At 36.7% G+C, this 20008-nt stretch overlaps 1 protein-coding gene and 1 pseudogene across 2 annotated transcripts in view; both read left to right on the forward strand.

Moving 5' to 3' along the window:
• The first annotated feature begins 224 nt into the window (after positions 1-224).
• On the forward strand, positions 225-847 carry LOC125119912 (60S ribosomal protein L17-like; annotated as a pseudogene). Its single transcript, XR_007133211.1, has one exon. The product of XR_007133211.1 is annotated as a 60S ribosomal protein L17-like (transcript).
• A 13046-nt stretch (positions 848-13893) lies between these two features.
• The window catches only part of SYT16 (synaptotagmin 16), a 120676-nt gene continuing 114561 nt past the window's right edge, over positions 13894-20008 (forward strand). The window contains exon 1 of the mRNA XM_047769219.1: positions 13894-14416. Coding sequence (XP_047625175.1) covers positions 13894-14416 — 523 coding nt within the window. The remainder of the gene's footprint in view (positions 14417-20008) is intronic.

The raw sequence follows: 20008 nt of genomic DNA on the forward strand, positions 1-20008 counted from the left end.
CTTTACCCTAGCTCCTGTCAGAGCTCTAATAAATGTTAAGTTGATGATGTCTGAGTTAGTATAACTTACATTATTACTCTAATGGAGAATACTAGTCATTTTTTCTTGAGATGTAAAGGATTTCATATTGTTGTAAAATAGGTACTTTTCATAGATGTGATTTTGGGAAAAGGTATTCAGGTTTTAATTGATAACTTAGCTTTAAAAATATTAAATCATTGTCTTTTCCGGTAAGCGGCCTGAGGTGACCTCTAAAAATGGTTCGCTATTCACTCGACCCAGAAAACCCCACAAAATCATGTAAATCAAGAGGTTCAAATCTTCGTGTTCACTTTAAGAACACTCGTGAAAGTGCCCAGGTCATTAAGGGTATGGATATTTGAAAAGCCACCAAGTATCTGAAAGATGTCACTCTACAGAAGCAATGTGTGCCATTCTGTCGTTACAATGGTGGAGTTGGTAGGTGTGCCCAGGCCAAACAGTGGGGCTGGACACAGGGTCGGTGGCCAAAAAAGAGTGCTGAATTTTTATTGCACATGCTTAAAAATGCAGAGAGTAATGCTGAACTTAAGTGCTTAGATGTAGATTCTCTGGTCATTGAGCACATCCAGGTGAACAGAGCCCCTAAGATGCGGCGCAGGACTTACAGAGCTCATGGTCAGATCAGCACTTACATGAGTTCTCCCTGCCACATTGAAATGATCCTTACTGAGAAAGAGCAGATTGTTCCTAAGCCAGAAGACGAGGTTGCACAGAAGAAAAAGATATCCCAGAAGAAACTGAAGAAGCAAAAACTTACGGCCTGGGAATAAATTTCACAAAAATAAATGCAAATAAAAGTAAAAGAGTTTTGATGTCTTAAAAATTAAATCATTAAAAATGGTAAATACAAAACACTGTGCAAATATGCCAAACGCCTTAAAATGTTAGTTGAAAGAAGTAGGATATAATATTGTCTGTGTGTGTGTATGCAAATATTCACAACCATCACCTATGGTAATCACTCAACTAGATGCTGACAACAGGGAAAAAAATTAACATGCTGCCTGATCTCATGGAGCTTCTTGTTTAGTGAGGAAGACAGATGTTAAAAGAAAGAATTATATAAGTGATCAATAAGCTGCAATTATAATAAGTGTTAATAAGAAGTAAGAGGTACTAGAAGAGAATATTTCACAGGAACATAATTGAGTCTGAATTATGGGAGTTGGTTGTCAGGCAAAGCGTTGTGAAAAGTGAAATGTAAGCTGAGTCTTGAAAGGAGATGAATAGATTTTGAGAGACAGAGGAAGGAAGCCTGGAGGGAGGAAAGAGGTCTCAGACAGTGTGCAGACCCTAATGAAGTAAAAGGAACTGGTGAGATGCTGAAAAATAGACAGCAAATAGAGAGTGGTTAAAGATAAGAAGTCAGGAGTTCCCGTCGTGGCGCAGTGGTTAACGAATCCGACTAGGAACCATGAGGTTGCGGGTTCGGTCCCTGCCCTTGCTCAGTGGGTTAACGATCCAGCGTTGCCATGAGCTGTGGTGTAGGTTGCAGACGCGGCTCGGATCCCGCGTTGCTGTGGCTCTGGCGTAGGCCGGTGGCTACAGCTCCGATTCAACCCCTAGCCTGGGAACCTCCATATGCCTCGGGAGTGGCCCAAGAAATAGCAACAACAACAACAACAAAAAAGACAAAAGACAAAAAAAAAAAAAAAGAAGTCAAACCATGCATGTCCTTCTAAGTCCTCTGGAGGGTTTTGGGGAGTAGGAGAGAGTACAAGGGGGTTACTTAAGAGGCTATTGAAATGGTTCAAGTGGACAGTAATGGTGACTTGATTTGGGTATTACCTGTGCAGGTGGGAGAAGACAGGTCGATTTAAGAGATGGAAGAATGGGCCATCATTAAAAAGTCTACAAATAATAAATGCTGGAGAAGATGTAGAGGAAAGAGAACCCTCTTATACTGTTGGTAGGAATGTAAATTAGTGCAGCCACTATGGAGAACAGTATGGAGGTTCCCTAAAAAACTAAAAATAGAGTTGCCATATAATCCTGCAATCTTATACCTGGTCATATATTAGGAGAAAACTCTAAATCAAAAAGATACGTGTACCCCATTGTTCATAGAAGCGCTATTTACAATAGCCAAGACATGGAAGCAACCTAAATGTCCATTGACAGAGGAATGGATAAAGAAGATTATGGATTATTACTCAGACATAAAAAATAATGAAATAATGCCATGGGCAGCAACATGGGTGGACTTAGAGATTATTATATTAAGTAAATCAGTCAAAGATAAGTATCATAGAATATGACTTATATGTGGAATCTAAAACTGATAACAAATTAACTTATTTACAAAACAGAAATAGACTCACAGACATAGAAAATAAACTTATAGTTGCCAAAGGGGATAGCGAGGGGAGTGAGGAGAGACACATTAGGAGTTTGGGATTAACATATACACACTACTATATATATAATAGGTAAACAACAAAGACCTACTCTATAGCACAGGGAACTCTGCTCAATATCCTATAATAACTTATAATGGGAAAGAATCTGAAGAAAAAAATATATATATATATACCACTGAATTACTTTGCTGTACATTTGAAATTAACACATTATAAATTAATTATATTTCAATAAAAAACAAATAAAATGGAGAGTCTCCTAAAACAGAGAGATAGAAAACTGGGTAGGTCTTTATGATGAATTCTAGATAAAAGATAAAGAGTGGCTAAGGATAACTATAGGTTCCTATATAATATGGTTACAAGTCTATATACATTATAAGGAAAAATGGTAGAAGAAATACAAAAAACTAATCAGAGATGGATTAAGGTGGAGGGATTACACATTTTTTTTCTTTTTTAAACCGGTTTGCATAGAGCTGATAATTATTTCTGTAATTAATGAAAAAAATGTGTAACAAATACTAGATGATTGCTGATATTTAGAGTATTGTTAAATTTCTCTCCAGAGGGCTGCAATTACCTTAGTTACATAATTTCCCTCATTTTTGATCCTAGTGCATTTTCAAGTGATACAAATGATGTTTCTGTCTCTTCTCTTGGGACAAAAATCAACAACCTGGCAATCTCCTTTTCTAAGAGTAATTCCCGTTAATCGTGCCTACATTTTATCTTCCTCAATTTCATTATATTACCTTCTAATTACATTCCTTTGTAATATGGATATTATTTGAGATTTCAGAATCTCCTTTACTTGGGGCCAGTTGATATGTGCTGAAGGCCTTGGAGTACAGGTGCACTCTTGTTGGGAGTCAATTGTGATCACTTTAGTTAGGATGATGTAAAGTGAGATTCTTCCTCATTTTGGTGGGGTTTATAAAAAGGTAAATATTAATTAAATATAATTCATCCTTACATTCTCAATAAAAATATTATATGTAGGTCTGAAAATTGGTTTCTGTGCAAGAGCAGTGACAATCTCTTAACAAAATTGTATTATTAAATCCATATTCAATAGTCCCTTTGGAAGTGCTGAAGATTTTGTGTTTATATAACCACTGAATATTTATGGAACATATTTAAATCTCTGTCTTGGATATACTAGATGCTCCAAAACATCAATGGGCTTATGAAATTTGGAGAATACTTAGAAGATGCTGTTATTGCACATTGCTGCCATGGCAGAAAATTTGAGCAATTAAAAATCCTTATTGGGTCAAACTAAGTCTTTTTGAGATCATCATGCTTATGTACAAAACTTTTTGTTGCATGGAGTTTGAAAAATGTATTTTAAAATGTTTTCCTCATGAGTTCCCATCATGGCTTAGTGGTTAACAAATCCAACTAGGAACCATGAGGTTGCGGGTTCGATCCCTGGCCTTGCTCAGTGGGTTAAGGATCCAGCGTTGCCGTGAGCTGTGGTGTAGGTCGCAGACGCGGCTTGGATCCTGCGTTGCTGTGGCTCTGGCATAGGCTGGCAGCTACAGCTCTGATTAGACCCCTAGCTTGGGAACTTCCATATGCCATGGGTGTGGCCCTAGAAAAGACAAAAAGACAAAAAAAGTAAAATAAAATAACCCTAACCCTAACCCTAGTTTAGTTTTTTTTCTTTCTTATGTTTATTTTGGAAACATGTATTTCTTTTTTTTTTTTTTACTTTCTCACACTTATTTTGGAAAATTGCCAAAGGTTTTTGTTTGTTTGTTTGTTTTATTTTTAAGAGTTTCATTAGTGAAATAGGCAGCCAAGGTTGTGTGGAAACAGGATGAGAGTAGACTTTGGAGTCAGACAAACCAGATTTGAATCCCACATTGACTAATTATTAGGAAAATGTTTTCAGATTCTTTATTTCTACTGTCTTTCACTGTCTTATTGGCATTTTGTGAAGTGTGGAATAATGGTTAAAGCAAGAGTTTGGAATCCAACAAGGGAGTTTTGGAATACCAGCTCCACTCTTTATTATAGGAATGAGCCTTGGGGCAAGTCACTTACTCTTCCTGAGTCTCACTTTTTTCAACTGCAAGATGGGATGGCTAATATTTTTCACACATTTAAGTTGTTGAAAGTATTGCCTACCGTGAAGTGGCAGATGTTAATTATAATGATAGTTTCATTTTTCTGACATCTTACCACATCAGAGAAAAGATTTTACAAGAGTTTTATACTTACCCTTTAAAATGTCACAAATTTTAGTTTAGTAATGAATAACTGACATTGAGTTTCTGTTATGTACTGGGCTCTCTTCTAGGTGCTTTAGAAACATTGTGCAATCTAATTTCCATAGTGAATTGCAAGATGGGGTAGTGCTCCTGGTATTGCAGATTAAGACATTTAGGTGCATCCAGGTAACATGATTTACCTGGTCCTGTGTCATAACTGAGGGACGGTCCAACACCGAGCCTTGTTTTCTGTGATTCCAAAACCATTGCTCATTTGTTTTTACACTGACTCATTTTTCTCAGTGTCTACTGCTGAAAAAAAAATATATATATACATATGTATTACTTTTTTATACTAGGACCTCATTGTTTATTCGTTCCAAATGTAATAGTTTGCATCTACTCACCCCAAACTCCCCCTCTATCCCACCCTCCCTGCCCTACACCCCTGGCAACCACAAGTCTGCTCTGTGATCTGTTTCTGTTTTGTAGAGAAAGTATATTTTGATTAGAGGGCAGTTTCACATTTTGCTTTACACTAATTGCCCCCACTGAAGCCCAAAGGTGAAGAGTCCGTTTGGATTGCCCATGCCTCTGCAATTGCACGCTGGCTTTTTCCATCCATATTGTTGACATCATGAGTCTTCAATAGTCCGTTTTTATATTTAAGATTCTAGCATTTAGAACACATTTGGGACAAATGCTACAGAAGATATTTCATCTCAGTGGCACATTTTCCTACCCACATAACAAATTTTCTCTTAACATGAGACACCTGTAGACTCTCTTGAATCATATTGAAGATGGATTGCAGCCTATTTTATAGTTCTTATTTTGACTCCATGCATTATTCATCTTTCTAAGCCTTCTTGTTCGTGCTAGGTAATGCAGAATACCTTTCTCCTAAAGGCATGATAATTGTCATAAAAATTATAGGCTTAGTTAAGCTCACGACCCAGTCTAGGAAACGAGAGATAAATAACCCACATCTAAGAAATGAAAGTTAATTGATGGCTGTGAGAAGGCACTTGAAGTAAGCCCAGTATTCTTGACTTTTACTTATGGTTTCCCTACAGACTTTGGTAGAGAATAAATCTCCTTTAAAAAATGTTAAACATTAATACACTTCAGTAGATGAACATGTATAAGATTTTGACTTGGGGTTTGGTTACCTGGGGACCATATCATTGGAGACATTTTCTTTTCTTGCAGGATGTATCTGACTCTCTCCAGGAGCTGATCGTCCCTTAAAAACCACACATACTTACAGGCTTCCACTTGAGCTTTCACCAAAATAACGTTGTTTTTTTTTTTTTTTAAGGCATAGCTCCTAGAAGCTGGTTTTCTTCTTAGGTCGTAGCTTTCCTCTTCCATCCAAGTGTCTGTCATCAGATGGGAAATGAGGTTGCAAAGATTTAACTAACAGCCTTTGAAAGACCAGGAACATTATTATTCTGGGTATGGCACACTTCTCTGTTCACAGTTACCTTCGATGAGGATGATCAAAATATGTGATCAAGCATATGGCTCAGGAATTTGATAGTTTTTCCCCTTTCATAAGCACAAACCTTTAATGTTTACTATTTAGTCATTTCCTATGTTTATAATTACCTTAATTAAACACTTTTATAATTAAAATGTAATTATAGTTAAAACAAAATTTAAAGAACTAGCCCCTAGGAATTTATCCAATGGCTTTCCTTTTATATTTATCAATTGCTACTAATTCTTTTTTTTTTTGGTCCAATATATGGTTTATTTTTAAATGTGAAAGTTCAAGGTTACAAAGAAATGGATTGGATGGGGACATTTGTGAATTCTGAAGTATAGGCATTTCTCCATGTTTGGAGGATGTGATCAGATATTTGTGCAATTCTTGTCATTGTTGAAATTAAAAGAAACACTGAGCCTGAGGAACATTGTACCCAGAATGATATGAAAAATAAAAAAATCAGGGTACAGGGTCCTGAATCCCAAGGAGGTGAAGGAAAGTAAATTTGGACTTGGTTGGTGTTATCCTCACACGGCCTCTGGATATCTGGTTGAAAAGCCTCTTTCGGATATATCACAACATAAGTTGGATAAATTTACTGATTGAATGGAATAAATAGGGTAGGTAAACTGCAATCAAGAAGACAACTACTGGGAGTTCCCGTCGTGGTTCAGTGGTTAATGAATCAGACTAGGAACCATTAGGTTGCAGGTTCGATCCCTGGCCTTGTTCAGTGGGTTAAGGATCCAGCATTGCCGTGAGCTGTGGTGTGGGTTGCAGACGCAGCTCAGATTTCACATTGCTGTGGCTCTGGCATAGGCTGGAGGCTACTGCTCTGATTCGACCCCTAGCCTGGGAACCTCCATGTGCCATGGGAGCAGCCCAAGAAATGGTAGAAAGACAGAAAAAAAAAAAAAGAAGAAGACACTTACAGAAATATTCTTCCCGCTTCTTTTGTTTGTTTGTATGTGATTTTTTTTCTTTTTTATTAAAGTATAGTTGATTTACAATGTCATGCCATTTTCTGATGTATAGCAAAATGACCCAGTCATAAACACACACACACACACACACACACACACACACACACACACTCCCTTTCTTAAATTATATTCCTTCATGGTTATCCCAAGAGACTAGATATAGTTCCCTGTGCTGTAGAGTAAGACCTCATTGCTTATCTATTCTGAAAGTAATAGTTTGCATCTACTAACCCTAAACTCCCGGTCCATCCAATTCCCTCCCCTGTCTGCCTTGGCAACCACAAGACTGTTCTCTGTCTGTGAGACTGTTTCTGTCTTATAGATAGGTTCATTTGTGCCATATTTTAGATTCCACATACAGGTGACATCATATGGTATTTGTCTTTCTCTGACTTACTTCACTTAGTATGAGAATCTCTAGTTGCATCCATGTTGCTGCAAATCACTTTATTTCATTTTTTATGGCTAAGTAGTATTCCATTATATATATGTACTACATCTTCTTAATCTGTTCATCTGTCAATAGACTTTTTGGCTGTTTCCGTGTCTTGGCTATTGTAAATAGTGCTGCAATGAACATAGGGGGTGCATGTATCTTTTTGAATTGTAATTTTGTCTGGATATATACCCAGGAGTGGGATTGCTGGATCATATGGTAGTTCTATATTCAGTTTTCTGAGGAACCTTCATACTGTTTTCCATAGTGGATGTACCACTTAACATTCCCACCAACAGTGTAGGAGTGTCCCCTTTTCTCCACACCCTCTCCAGCATTTGTAATGTATAGACTTATTAATGATGGCCATCCTGACTGGTATGAGGTCGTATCTCATTGAAGTTTTGATTTGCATTTTTTCTCTAATAATTATTGATGTTGAGCATTTTTTAATGTACCAAATAGCCATCCATATCTCTTCTTTGGAGAAATGTCCATTTAGGTCTTCTGCCTATTTTTTTATTGGGGTGGTTTTTTTTTTTTTAATTGTTGAGCTGTATGAGTTGTTTGTATATTTTGCAGATTAAATCCTTGTCATCTGCATCATTTGCAATTTTTTCTGCCATTCCATGATTGTTACTATTTATTTATTAGATTGCTAGTTTACTGTGAGTATTTTGAGACACCCTGCTCATTTTTATGGTAGGAGCTTATGTGTTAAGTGCACATGCACACACAGTTTTTGTTTTATTTTATACTTATCATAATAATGACATCTCATAAACTATTTTAACTCAAATAAAGAGCCCTCTCAGCTACCACAGACTTTATACGTATTTTTTCTTCTAATTCAGGAACCTGGGCTGTCTTGTCTTTTTTCTTTTCCTTAAAAAAATTTTATTGGAGTATATTATTAGACTAATGCACCAGAATCAACTTTGTCTTCTAAGAGGTAAGAAAGCCTCCAAAGAACTAGGATACCGGGTTTATAGCTGGTGTTACCCTTGTCACTCCACCATTTAAGTCAAAATTTATCTAATCAGCAAAGGTATCTCCATGGCAACTTTGCTAGCTTGTAACCCTTTTGACTTCAGATTGCTTTAATAGAAAATGAGAGTTCTCCAGTGTTGCTAACTACATAATTTTTCAGATCCTAGCTGTAGGTACTAGGATTCTGTGTATTTTGGAATATAATAACTGGACCCCCTTACATATGCAGACTGAAATTTGTTCTCTTTCCAGTCACTCTGAGGTCATCTGACAGTGACTACTGACAAGGGTAAAGAACCAATCCCCTTTGATAACCTATGTGGGAAGAGAATCTGAAAAAGAATGGGTATATGTACGTGTATAACTGAATCATTTTGTTGTAGAGCAGAAATTATCATGATATTGTACATCAACTCTACTTCAATAAAATTTTTTTTAAATGGGAAAAAAAGAGTAAAGAAATCAATTGACCATTTTTTTTTAAAGTACTAAATCTGAAAATGTGACTTACTGCTGAATATATCTAGCCTAAGTATTAAAATGCTTTTTGGCCTACTCTGGTAAATTCATGGATTTTAAAGTGAAAAGGAGAGTTCCTGTTTTGGCTTAGTGGGTTAAGGACCCCGTGTTGTCTCTATGAGGATGTGGGTTTGATCCTTGGCCTTGCTCAGTGGTTAAGGATCCGGTGTTTCTGCAAGTTGTGGCAAAGGTCGAAGATGTGGCTCAGAACTTGTGTTGCTGTGGCTGTGATGCAGGCCTCAGCTACAGCTCTGATTTGGCCCCTAGCCCAGGAACTTCAATGTGCCTCAGGCATAGCCTTAAAAAAAAATTTAAATAAATAAACAAATAAGTAAAGTGGAAAGGAACTATTAGAGTTCATCTAGTGAGTTTATAGATAAAGAAAAATGGAATTAGGGCTCCTTAGCTTTAAAATTTTTCATTAGTAACTTTCATTCATTCATATACTCATTCAACAAACTTTTATAAGTGTCCCTACCCTGTGTGTGGGTCCTGGAGCTGAAGGTATAAATACAGTCCCAGTACTCATGGTGTCATAGTCCATTGAAAGAGGGAGATTGGCCAAGAATTACCACATCAAATAAAACCTTATCGTAAAAACACATTCAAAGCACTCGGAGACCACACCTGTAGTTGTAGATGAAGGGTTGACACAGGAGTTTCATTTTAAAGAATAAGTAAGTATTTACCAGGCAGGGGAGGGAGAGAAGGCATCATGGGCAGAGCAAACAGAAGTCAAGAAAGAGCACAGTCACATTGGCAAATGCTTAGTGTGTTAGTGTGGTGGGTGAAGAGGACTTCACAGTGAGGGGGTAGGGAGAATGGCTGAGTCCCCACTATGGGGGCTGGTAGTGGGGGACAGCTCACACACAGCTGAGCATTCAATTAGGACAAAAGGTAGGACTCTGTGAGTTGTGAAAATATTGAAATAGTTCCAAGCTGGTTGATAAATGGCTATTGATCTGAGGCCCCGCCCACTGTCCTGTTGAACCCACCCCCTTAGCGCTACTCACAGCTAGTGATTCAGCAATTAAAGAGTTGATTCCTGGCACAAGGCCTTTATGAACCCCTTTAGCACGAAGGGTAGTTAGTGCTGATTGTTCATTTTTTTGAGCATTTCTTCTCTTGTTTGCTATGGTAAAGTACATCAACTTTATCCTACAGGGTAGGACTTGAAAACCAGATGCCTCTAGGAGTCAGGCTGGTTACACAGAAATGAGTGAAGCAAGTGAGTGGATAGAAACAGCAGGGAGAGGTAAGAACTGTAGTGAATTGGAGTATTCAAATTAATTTTAAAAAAGCCTCTGTCAACAAATATCAATTAATGTTTACTGGTGCTCAAATTTTGCAGTAAAAGGAATAGGGAGCCATAATGAGGGTTGATTGTTTTGTCCTTAAACTAGGGAGATGATGCAAGATTTATTTTTTAAAATATTACCATGGGTGTTCCCTGGTGGCTCAGTGGGTTAAAGATCTGGTTCAATCCCTGGTCTGGGGACTTCTGCATGCCATGGCATGGCCAAAACAAAACAAAACAAAAATAAAAAAGACCATTCCGTGGTAGGATCCTATAAAGTTAACTTCAGAAACTGTAGAGCAGTTAAACTCCTGTATATATTCAGGAGTTTCCTGGTGGCTCAGCAGGCTAAGGACCTGGCATTGTTACTGCTGTGGCTTAGGTTTGATCCCTGGTCTTGGAACTTCTGCATGCCATGGCGTGGCCAAAAAAAACAAAAAACAAAAACTAAAAATACTGCTATGAGGGTCTGATGGACAGAGATTACAGAAGACGTGGAGATACAAGACCAAGAACACGAGCTGTTATTAGTTTCAAGACTGGGTAAGAAAATACAGGCGTAGTATCAAAGATTTTGGATTGTATATGGAAACAAAGTTTTCTCTATATAGTAGAACAATAAAAAGGATTATTAAGGAACATATGTCATTTCTATCTTAAAAAGTTTCATGTACCTAAGGCACAGTGGTAGAAGCTAAATCCAGTGATTTTTCAAGGAACTTTCTATGTCTGTGATGCCCTGAAGCATATTAAATTAAGCAAAATATTTGTGGAGGAAAAGCAAACAAACACAACTGTGGGTGGTGAAATGGGGTGGAACAAATGCTGAAAGAAAATTTCAGTGTTACTAAGCAGGGGATTTGTGTGGTAACATTAAGATGTTTTCAGCAGTTCTGAGTAGTTTTTATTAATCAATTTAACAAATTTGAGTACATGCTGTATACTAGACAGTGTTCTATGCACAGTTTTTTGTTGGTAAAGTACAGTTGATTTACAAGGTTGTGTTAATTTTAAATAGGACTTGTTAATTCACTTACTGAGAATTTACTATGAGCTTGGAATACTTGTAGGCACTGGGGATAAACTAGAGAACAAAACAATCCCCAGGGAGTTCCTGTTGTGGCTCAGCATTTTATGAACCCGACTAATATCCATGAGGACTCGGGTTCCATCCCTGGACTCTCTCAGTGGGTTAAGGATCTGGTGTTGCCATGAGCTGGGGTGTAGATCACAAACACAGCTCAGATCTGGTGTTGCTGTGGCTGTGGTGTAGGCTGGCAGCTGCAGCTCCAATTGGACCCCTAGCCCAGGAACTTCCATATGCCACGGATGTGGCCCCTAAAAAGACAAAAAACAAACAAACAAAACAAAACCAGTCAATCCCTGCCTTCCATGGGCCTTCCTTTCTAGGAGGCGAGAGAGGCAGTAAACCTGGTATAAGATCAGATATGGTGAGAAAACCTAGAGGGATGGATTGAGCCTGAAACCAACTAGGTATGTAATATGTGAGAAATGGAAGTGTGGGGAAAGGTGGTCACTGTACAAAACATAATGAAAGTGAGTCTTCATAGACCCTAAACTAGCAGAACTTGGGATGGGAGGAATGGAAACAGGGAGGTTGGAAGAGAGAAAGTCACAACCACTAAATGGTGAGTCTAAAATGTTGGACACTTATTGCAGCAAAAGTGGGTTGCTAGGTTTTGATGAGCTCAAGTGACGATTTCTCTGCGATGCCCAAGTGTTGCTCTTTCCTTGGATCAGCATTTCCCAAACATTGGTGGGTGTCAGAATCACAGAGGAACCTGACAAACATGCCAAGGGCCTATTCCTTCAGCCAGCCTGGGCCTCTGTGTTCTTTAGTAGCTCATCAGATGATTCGGACACAGCAGAGTTTGAGAACCACTGGCTTAGACAACCAGAGATACAAGTCTGGAAAGAGGAACTGAGATAAGGGCTAGAGATGTATATTTATTTCGGAGTTTGAAAGAAAAGTGTTAATTGAGACTATGGGTGGGTCACCTCTCCCAGCTGATGAGTATAAAAAGGGGGAAGAGAAGAAACTGTAGGGAGAGGAGTGATTGCATATTTGTGGTTGGCGGGAAGACAAGAGAGAGTCTGAAAGACAGACACATGAATTATTCAGCATAAGGGAAAGTACAGAGAGCTCAGTTTCCCTTTAACTGGAATGTGAACCCCATGGGGACAGAGACCTCAGGGTTACCTTACACCTGGCATGGTGCCCAGTACTTAATAGGCACTTAATCAATATTTGTTTAGTGAATGTGTCCATGCATGTATGAATGGCTATCATGAAACCTAAGGAGAAATTTTTAGGAGGATGTAGGCAGTCGTGTCATATGTCTGAGGGCAAGAGAGCTGAAATGTACAAGACTGCTGAGAGATTGGTCAGAAGGAAGCATTACTATAAAAGAGAGGGGTGGTTAAGTGCAACCAGTGAATTTAAACTCTGCTGTCATTTATAAGCAGAGCTGTCAATGCTGCCTGAGCAGTTGATGAGCAGTGTAAGGGCCATAAGATATGTATGTGCACATATAATACATATGCTAAATACACATGTACACTTCGCTCAGTCCACATATATGTCAGTGTATTTGTATGCATGTATATCTGTGAAAGTATAGATAGTTAGCCCTAGAATCTTCATTGTGCCCTGTTGCCCTGTCATCCTGTAGCTGCCTCCTTCAGATGGTGAATCTTGTGGGAAGAAAGGTCCGTCAGGAATCTCGCAGGCAGTGGAGGGGGGGGGGTTCCAATCTTTGGGAGGTTGGAACACAGACAAAGGCAATGAAACACTCAGGACGCATCTCCAACAAGCTGCGTAAGCTATTTGCCACCCTCGGTCTTTCAGAGGTTCATTGTTCCCCAAGAACAGGTGTAATTTCTGGAAATTGCATAAAAATATAAAATCCTACTTTAAGACTTGTTAAAATCTTTTAAATACCAGGCACACATTTCCTTTGAAAAGATAAAATCTTCGTGTCATGAAACAGAGATGCTTATTAGCCTGCTCTCTGGGATCTGCAGATTCGTAGATGAAGCAGCCAACCTTTCTTGTATTTTGAAATGTCATGTCCAACTGCCTCTGAATGAAGATTCATTTATCCTTTTCACACTGTTAAGTACGGTCTGTGGGGATGAACTTCTCTCAGTCCTCATGAATAGAGCCCATTACCGTTAGTGGAAATTTTACACATGTCTACAGAGGCGAATGGGCATTGAAATAATCTACATTTAGACTTTCACAGTCGTTTTTATTTAGCTGCCTTAAGGATTTCAAAAATGATCACTTTTTTGTCCCTAAATTCTATTTGAAATTTATTGTAGGAGTCTGATGATGGGCCTGAGGTTGTAACTTTTAACAGGTGTAAGTATTTCTTTCCTCTGTTTCAGCTGAGAAGTTTTGAGAGTGACATATTCACAGCCATTAAGAGATCTCCAATTTAATTTCTCATCATGCTTATTCTGTAGTTCACATTAAGTCCAGAGTGCTGAAGGAATGGAACAAGTGGACTTGTAGACATCAGATAGCTGGCCATGCCCTTGGCCATGGCGTCCCAGGATGCTCAGAACTTCTTCCAGCCTCTCTCTTCCTGGATATCGCAGGTTTATGAAGCTCTCCAGCAAGCGAGAGATGCGTTATCTGCTTCGCTGGTTAACTTCAGCAAACAAGACTCTAAAGGGAGTGACAAGCTAGACCAGGACTTAGATGATATTCAGATTCAGGAAACTTACTTTGAAGATGAAGAACAAAGCAATGACTGGACTCAAGAAGACACAAATTCCTTGTTTCTTGAAGTGGATCATTTCTCCTGTTGTAATAGTGATTTGCAGGACTCTGCCCAAAATTCAAGCCCTAGACTTAGCCAACATGCAAAGGACTCATGTTCTGTAGCGTCCCAGTGGCCTAGTCAGACCCTTGATGACCAAAAGCCACCACATGTGCTTTCTTCTATTGCTGATGAAGAACATCACCTTGGAAAGCAAAGGAGTGGCCTTCAACATGACTTTGACAGTCAGCTCTCTGGTATTTTAGAAAATGTTAATGGAAAAAAGCAAGGTAAGCTAGCTAGTAATCATTTTCTCTGGGTTTGTCGAAAAGAAATTTCTGCTCATTAGATTTTGACTTCTTTTAGTTATCGTTTTGATTTTTTCTCTCTCTTATACATTTCCAAAAATTGGCTTCTTAATGAGAGATGTAATCCTTAGGAATATTTTCAATACATAAAACTTTTGAAGATTCATATTGGTGGGCCCTGTATTCCAAAACAATGGTTTTGAGCAAGTGAAATGAAGTGAAAACGAGTCTGTGGGTTCTGTTTGAGAAGCCCCTCATGCATATGTCATGCTGTTTTAAAATATCTTTTAAAATGTTCTCTCTTTTTTTAAAAAAACTAGGTTAGGAATCTCTAGATGTTACTATATTATTCAGTGTGAAATCCTGTGCAAAAAGCCATACTTGTTGCAACATTTTTAGTTGATAACACTCCAAGAACACTTCTCACAGTGTTTTACTGAGACGTGATGTGAGATGACAGTAGATAGGAAATCTTTGGAATAAGAATAGCTTGATTTTCTTTTAGCCTTGAATGGAAAAGACACATTTAAAACAAACTGCCCATAGAGCTTTATCCTGTCAGGACTGAGTGTATAATGGGCCTTCGATAAATGCATAATGAATATAGTGAAAATGTAATTAACTTTATCAAAGTAGCTGTGGTATGTTCTGGCGTATATTTCTCATGCTTCTATTACTCTAAGCCTGAAGTAAGGACATTCCATCTTCCCAAGGAGCAGAGAGGTACATGATTGCCCAAAAAGGTGTTGGGTGTATGAATACGATGTGTGTTTATAATGCATACATAGTTCATGCAGATAATCAGATCTTTTATGTTATATAAACGTGAACTCATTAATTCTCTTCTTGTTGGTGGAGTAGACTTTTCTGGAATACTTTATATAGTCTCTTCATCCACTTTCAGTGATTCCTCTTAGCTTTATCTCTTTAGGGAAAAGTTTTATCCAGATACATGAAGTCTTCATAAAGAAACATAATTTCATATTCTTTGTATGATGCTTTCTTGATACCCTTACTCAAATTAAAGTGATATTAAATGCTAGAATGAACTGGTGAAAACAAAGTAGATTAGACTAAACATTCTTTCTGAATCTAATAAATTGTAAATAAATGTAATTTCAAGTTTTTTAAACTTATCTATAGAGATAATTCTAGAAATGTCAGGCTGCCAATAGCATTTCTTAGATTTGACTTGCAATTTCTGTATTATAGAAATTCTTGCTAGGGTTGAACTATATTTAAAATTATTAATAGGAATTTGGCTTACTAGATGCTTAACACTGGCTTCTGTTAATTTTTGTTATTGTTGTAATAATCCAATGGCAGTTAAACAATCGTGTTCATTTGTTCATTCTGGAAATGTTTAGTTACTAAGTTGTAGCCTCCTGGAAGCCAGGAGCCATGTTACAGATTCATTTCTGTATCCTTAACATCCCACACAATGTTATGTGTATAATAGGATATCAAATAATAATCACTGATGGAACAGAAACAAGGAAAGCTAACAACTCTAAGAGGTAATAAATACTATTGTTATTCTCACTTGAAGAAATGGATGCTTAGAATTCAATAATATACCCAAGATCCCCATTTAGAAAGAGACTCTGGTAGTCTGATTCTAGAGTTTACACATATAACTCTCCCCTATTTTTTAAAGGAATAATTTACATATAGTAAAATTCATCATTCTTACTGTATAGTTCTGTGAGTTTTGACAAACATGTATGGTTTTTTAACCACTACAACTATCAAAGTTAAAACAGTTACACAATCTCTAAAAATTCTCCCAACTCCTTCTGTAGTTGTTCCTTTTCCCTACCTCCAGCTCCTGGAAATTGCTGATGTACTTTCTGTTTCTATTGTTCACCTGTTCCAGAATGTCATATAAATGGAATCATGCAGTTGGTACCCTTTTGAGTCTGACCTTTCTTCATAATGCACTTATTGTAATGCACTTGAGATTTATCCGTGTTTTCCTGTCTTCTAGTAGTTTGCTTTTTCGTAACTGAATAGTATACCATTTCATGAAGGCCCCAGTTTGTTGATACATCCATCAGTTGAGGGCTATTGAGTTGTTTCTAGGTTTTAGCAATATGAATAAAATTGCTATGAACATTTATAAAACAGGTTTTTGTATGGAATTATTTTCATTTCAATTGGGCAGATACCTATGAGTGGGATTGCTAGGTCACCTTAGAAGTATATATTTAACTTTATACTTAAAAAAATCCCATTTTCCAGAGTACAGTTTTGCATTTTCAGAAGTTATGCAAAGATTAACTGTCATTCATATCCTCAGCAGCACTTTGTGGTATTCTTTTTATTTTTAGCCATTCTCATAGCTGTGTAGTGATAAAACTCAACTTTGGGAGAGAATTCTCCATTGGTCTCTTGCATGTCCTATGAGCAGAGCAGAGCTACAATCAGCCTTTTGTTTTAGATTATCTTTTCAAATATTTGTTTGCTGTCCCGTGTAATAAAGTTAATGTCTCTATTCAAGGTAAAGCTTAGGCAAATCTGCTTGCAAATGACAAAGGTTTTTCCAAGCTTGGTGTTTTCTGACTGTAACATAAATCCGTTGTATGCATGGAATCTATCTGGACCTGCCTCTGCATTGCCCTTGTGGTACTAGGAGGTGCTGCGAGTAATAAATTGTCCTTTATCTCTGACCCAGAAATCTTGCATCTTTGCCAACGTCCATAAAACTGTATCAGGCAAACTTAGAGTGCAAGTAGGGTAAAATTGTAAACACTTCATAGGTTTTAACATCCCATTTGGATTTAATTTGCATTTCCCTAATAACTGGAGACACTGAGAATTTTTTTCATGCAGTTGTAATCTGTATGACTTCTTCGATGAAGTCTTCAAATCTTTTGCCTACTTTTATTGAATTGTTTCTTATTTTTGAGATTTGAGAGTTATGCTTATATTCTGAATATGAATTACTTTCTAGGTATACACTTTGAAGATGTTTTCTCCTAGTTTTTGGCTTGAATTTTCATTGTCTTAACAAAGTCCCTCAAAGAACAGAGATTCTTAGTTAAATGAAATCCAACTTATCAAGTATTTCTTTTATGAATTGTGCTTTTGGTATCACATCTAAGAAATCTTTCTATAAGCCAGTATAAGAAAGATTTTTTCCTATGTTTTATTCTAGAAATTTTAAAGTTACAGATTTTGCATTTAGAGTTATGATCTATTTTAAGATACTTTTTTATACAATGCAAGATATCTAATCATTCCTATTCCATTTGTTGAAATGATAATTATTTTTCTGTTGTTTGATTTGATGTCTTTGTCAGAATTTTTTATCTATATATGTGTGGGTCTGTTTCTGGACTCTGTATTTTCCCATTAATCTATGTTTATGTGTTTCCTCTAATAATACACTGTCTTGGTTACTATAGCACTTTAGTCTTGAAATCAGGCGAGCCCTCCAAATTTATTATAATTTAAAAATTGTTTTGGAGTTCCCACTGTGGCACAACAGAATCAGTGGTATCTCTACAGTGCCAAGACATAGGTTCGATCCCTAGCCAAGCAGAGTGGGTTAAAGGATCTGGTGTTGCCTCAGTGACTGTGGCTCAGATCTGATCCCTGCATCCATATGGTGCAGGGTGGCCAAAAAAAAAAAATATATATATATATATATAGTTTTGATTATTCTAGTTTGTTTCCATATAGATTTCAGATTAAGCTTATTGATTTTTATAAAACAACTGTTGGGAATTTCATTGGAATTATGATGAGAGAGAATGACATGCTAATAATTCTGTTTTTAAATCCATGTACATGGTATACCACTTCATTTATTTAGTTCCTAATTTTTTTCATCTGCTTTGTAGTTTCCAGCATACAGGTCTCATGTATTTTGTTAGATTTTTAGCTAAATATTTTCTTTTTTGGATATAATTGTAAACAGTATATGTATACTTTCAATTTCCAATTGCTTCTTGCTCATGGATTTTTGTATAATAATCTTGTATTATGCAACACACTGATGAGTTCTAATAGCTTTTATGTAGCTATTTTGGGATTTTATACATTAATGATAATGTAATCTGTTAGAAAAATGATAGTTTTATTTATCCCTTTTCAATATCCATGTCTATTATTTCTTTTTCTTGACTGATTATACTATATTGTCATGTTGAATAATAATGGTGAAATTGAGTCTCTGCTGTGATCCCAGGCTAGTGGAAAAGTTTTGTCTTTCATTGTTTTTTAATAGTTAGGTCTAGGTTTCTCTAGATGCTTTTTTTTTTATATTGTAGAAGTTTCTTTCTATTGCAGTTCATTAGGAGTTTTTTAATCAAAAATGATGTTGAATTATGTCAACTACAGTTTTGTATCTATCAAGCTTGTCATATGATTTTTTTGTTCAATCTGTTGAAATGAATTATACTGATTAATTTTTGAGTATTGAACCAGTCATGCATACTTGCATAAAATCCACTTAGTCATAGATATACCATTCTTTTCAAGTATTGCTGGATTTGATTTGCTAATATTTTGTTGAGGAATATTTTTTTTCATCTATTTAATTTGAGATATTATTCTGTAGTTTTCTTGAAATATCTTCATCTGGTTATGATATCTGGGTAATGTCGGCCTTATAAAATGAGTAATGAAATATTTCTCCTTTCTTACAGTCTGGACAAATTTAGGTTAAATTAGCATTATTTATTTCTTTAAATGTTTGGTAGAATTTTCAGGTGAATTTACCTAAGCTTGGAATTTTGTTGTTGTTGTTGGAAGATTTTGAAATGCAAATTCAATTTCATTAGCATGTATAGGATTATTTAAGATATCTTTTTCTTGAGTGACTTTTGGCAGTTTTTATTTCTCAAAGATTTTTTTTTATTTCATCTATGTTGTTAAGTTTATGGACATAGTATTTTCTTGTTATCCTTTTGATGTTTGTAGGATTTATAGTGGTCTCTTTTGTTTCCTGATACTAGCTTTTTTTTTTTTTTCTTTGCTTTTTTTAGGGCCGTACCCATGGCATATGGAGTTTCCCAGGCTAGGGGTCGAATCAGAGCCACAGCTTCTAGCCTACACCACAGCCATAGCAACACAGAATCTGAGCCACATCTGTGAACTACACCACACCTCACGATAATGCTAGATCCCTAACCCACTGAGTGAGGCCAGGGATCCAACCTGCAACCTCATGGCTCCTAGTCGGATTCGTTTCCACTGAATCGCGATGGGAACTCCCCATGTTTCCTGATATTGGTAATTTTCATCTTTATTTTTTGCAGGGGTATGGGGTCTATCCAAGTAGAGGACTGTATATCTATACACCTATGCATTTTTTTCAAGAATTAGTTTTTAGTTTCATTAATTTTTCCCTATTATTTTTCTGTTTCTAATTTCATTGATTTCTGTTATTTATTATATTCTTCCTTCTGCTTGCTTTGGGTATAATTTGTTCTTTTTAAAAATATAATCATTTAAGCTATACATTTTTCTAAGCACTGCATTGTCTGGAAAAATATTAATATATAGTTTTATTTTCATTGTATTAAACTATTTCCTAACTTGCCATTTGACTTCCTTTTTGAAGCATTG

The sequence above is a fragment of the Phacochoerus africanus genome, chromosome 2, assembly GCF_016906955.1.
Source record: "Phacochoerus africanus isolate WHEZ1 chromosome 2, ROS_Pafr_v1, whole genome shotgun sequence".
Lineage (NCBI taxonomy): Eukaryota > Metazoa > Chordata > Mammalia > Artiodactyla > Suidae > Phacochoerus > Phacochoerus africanus.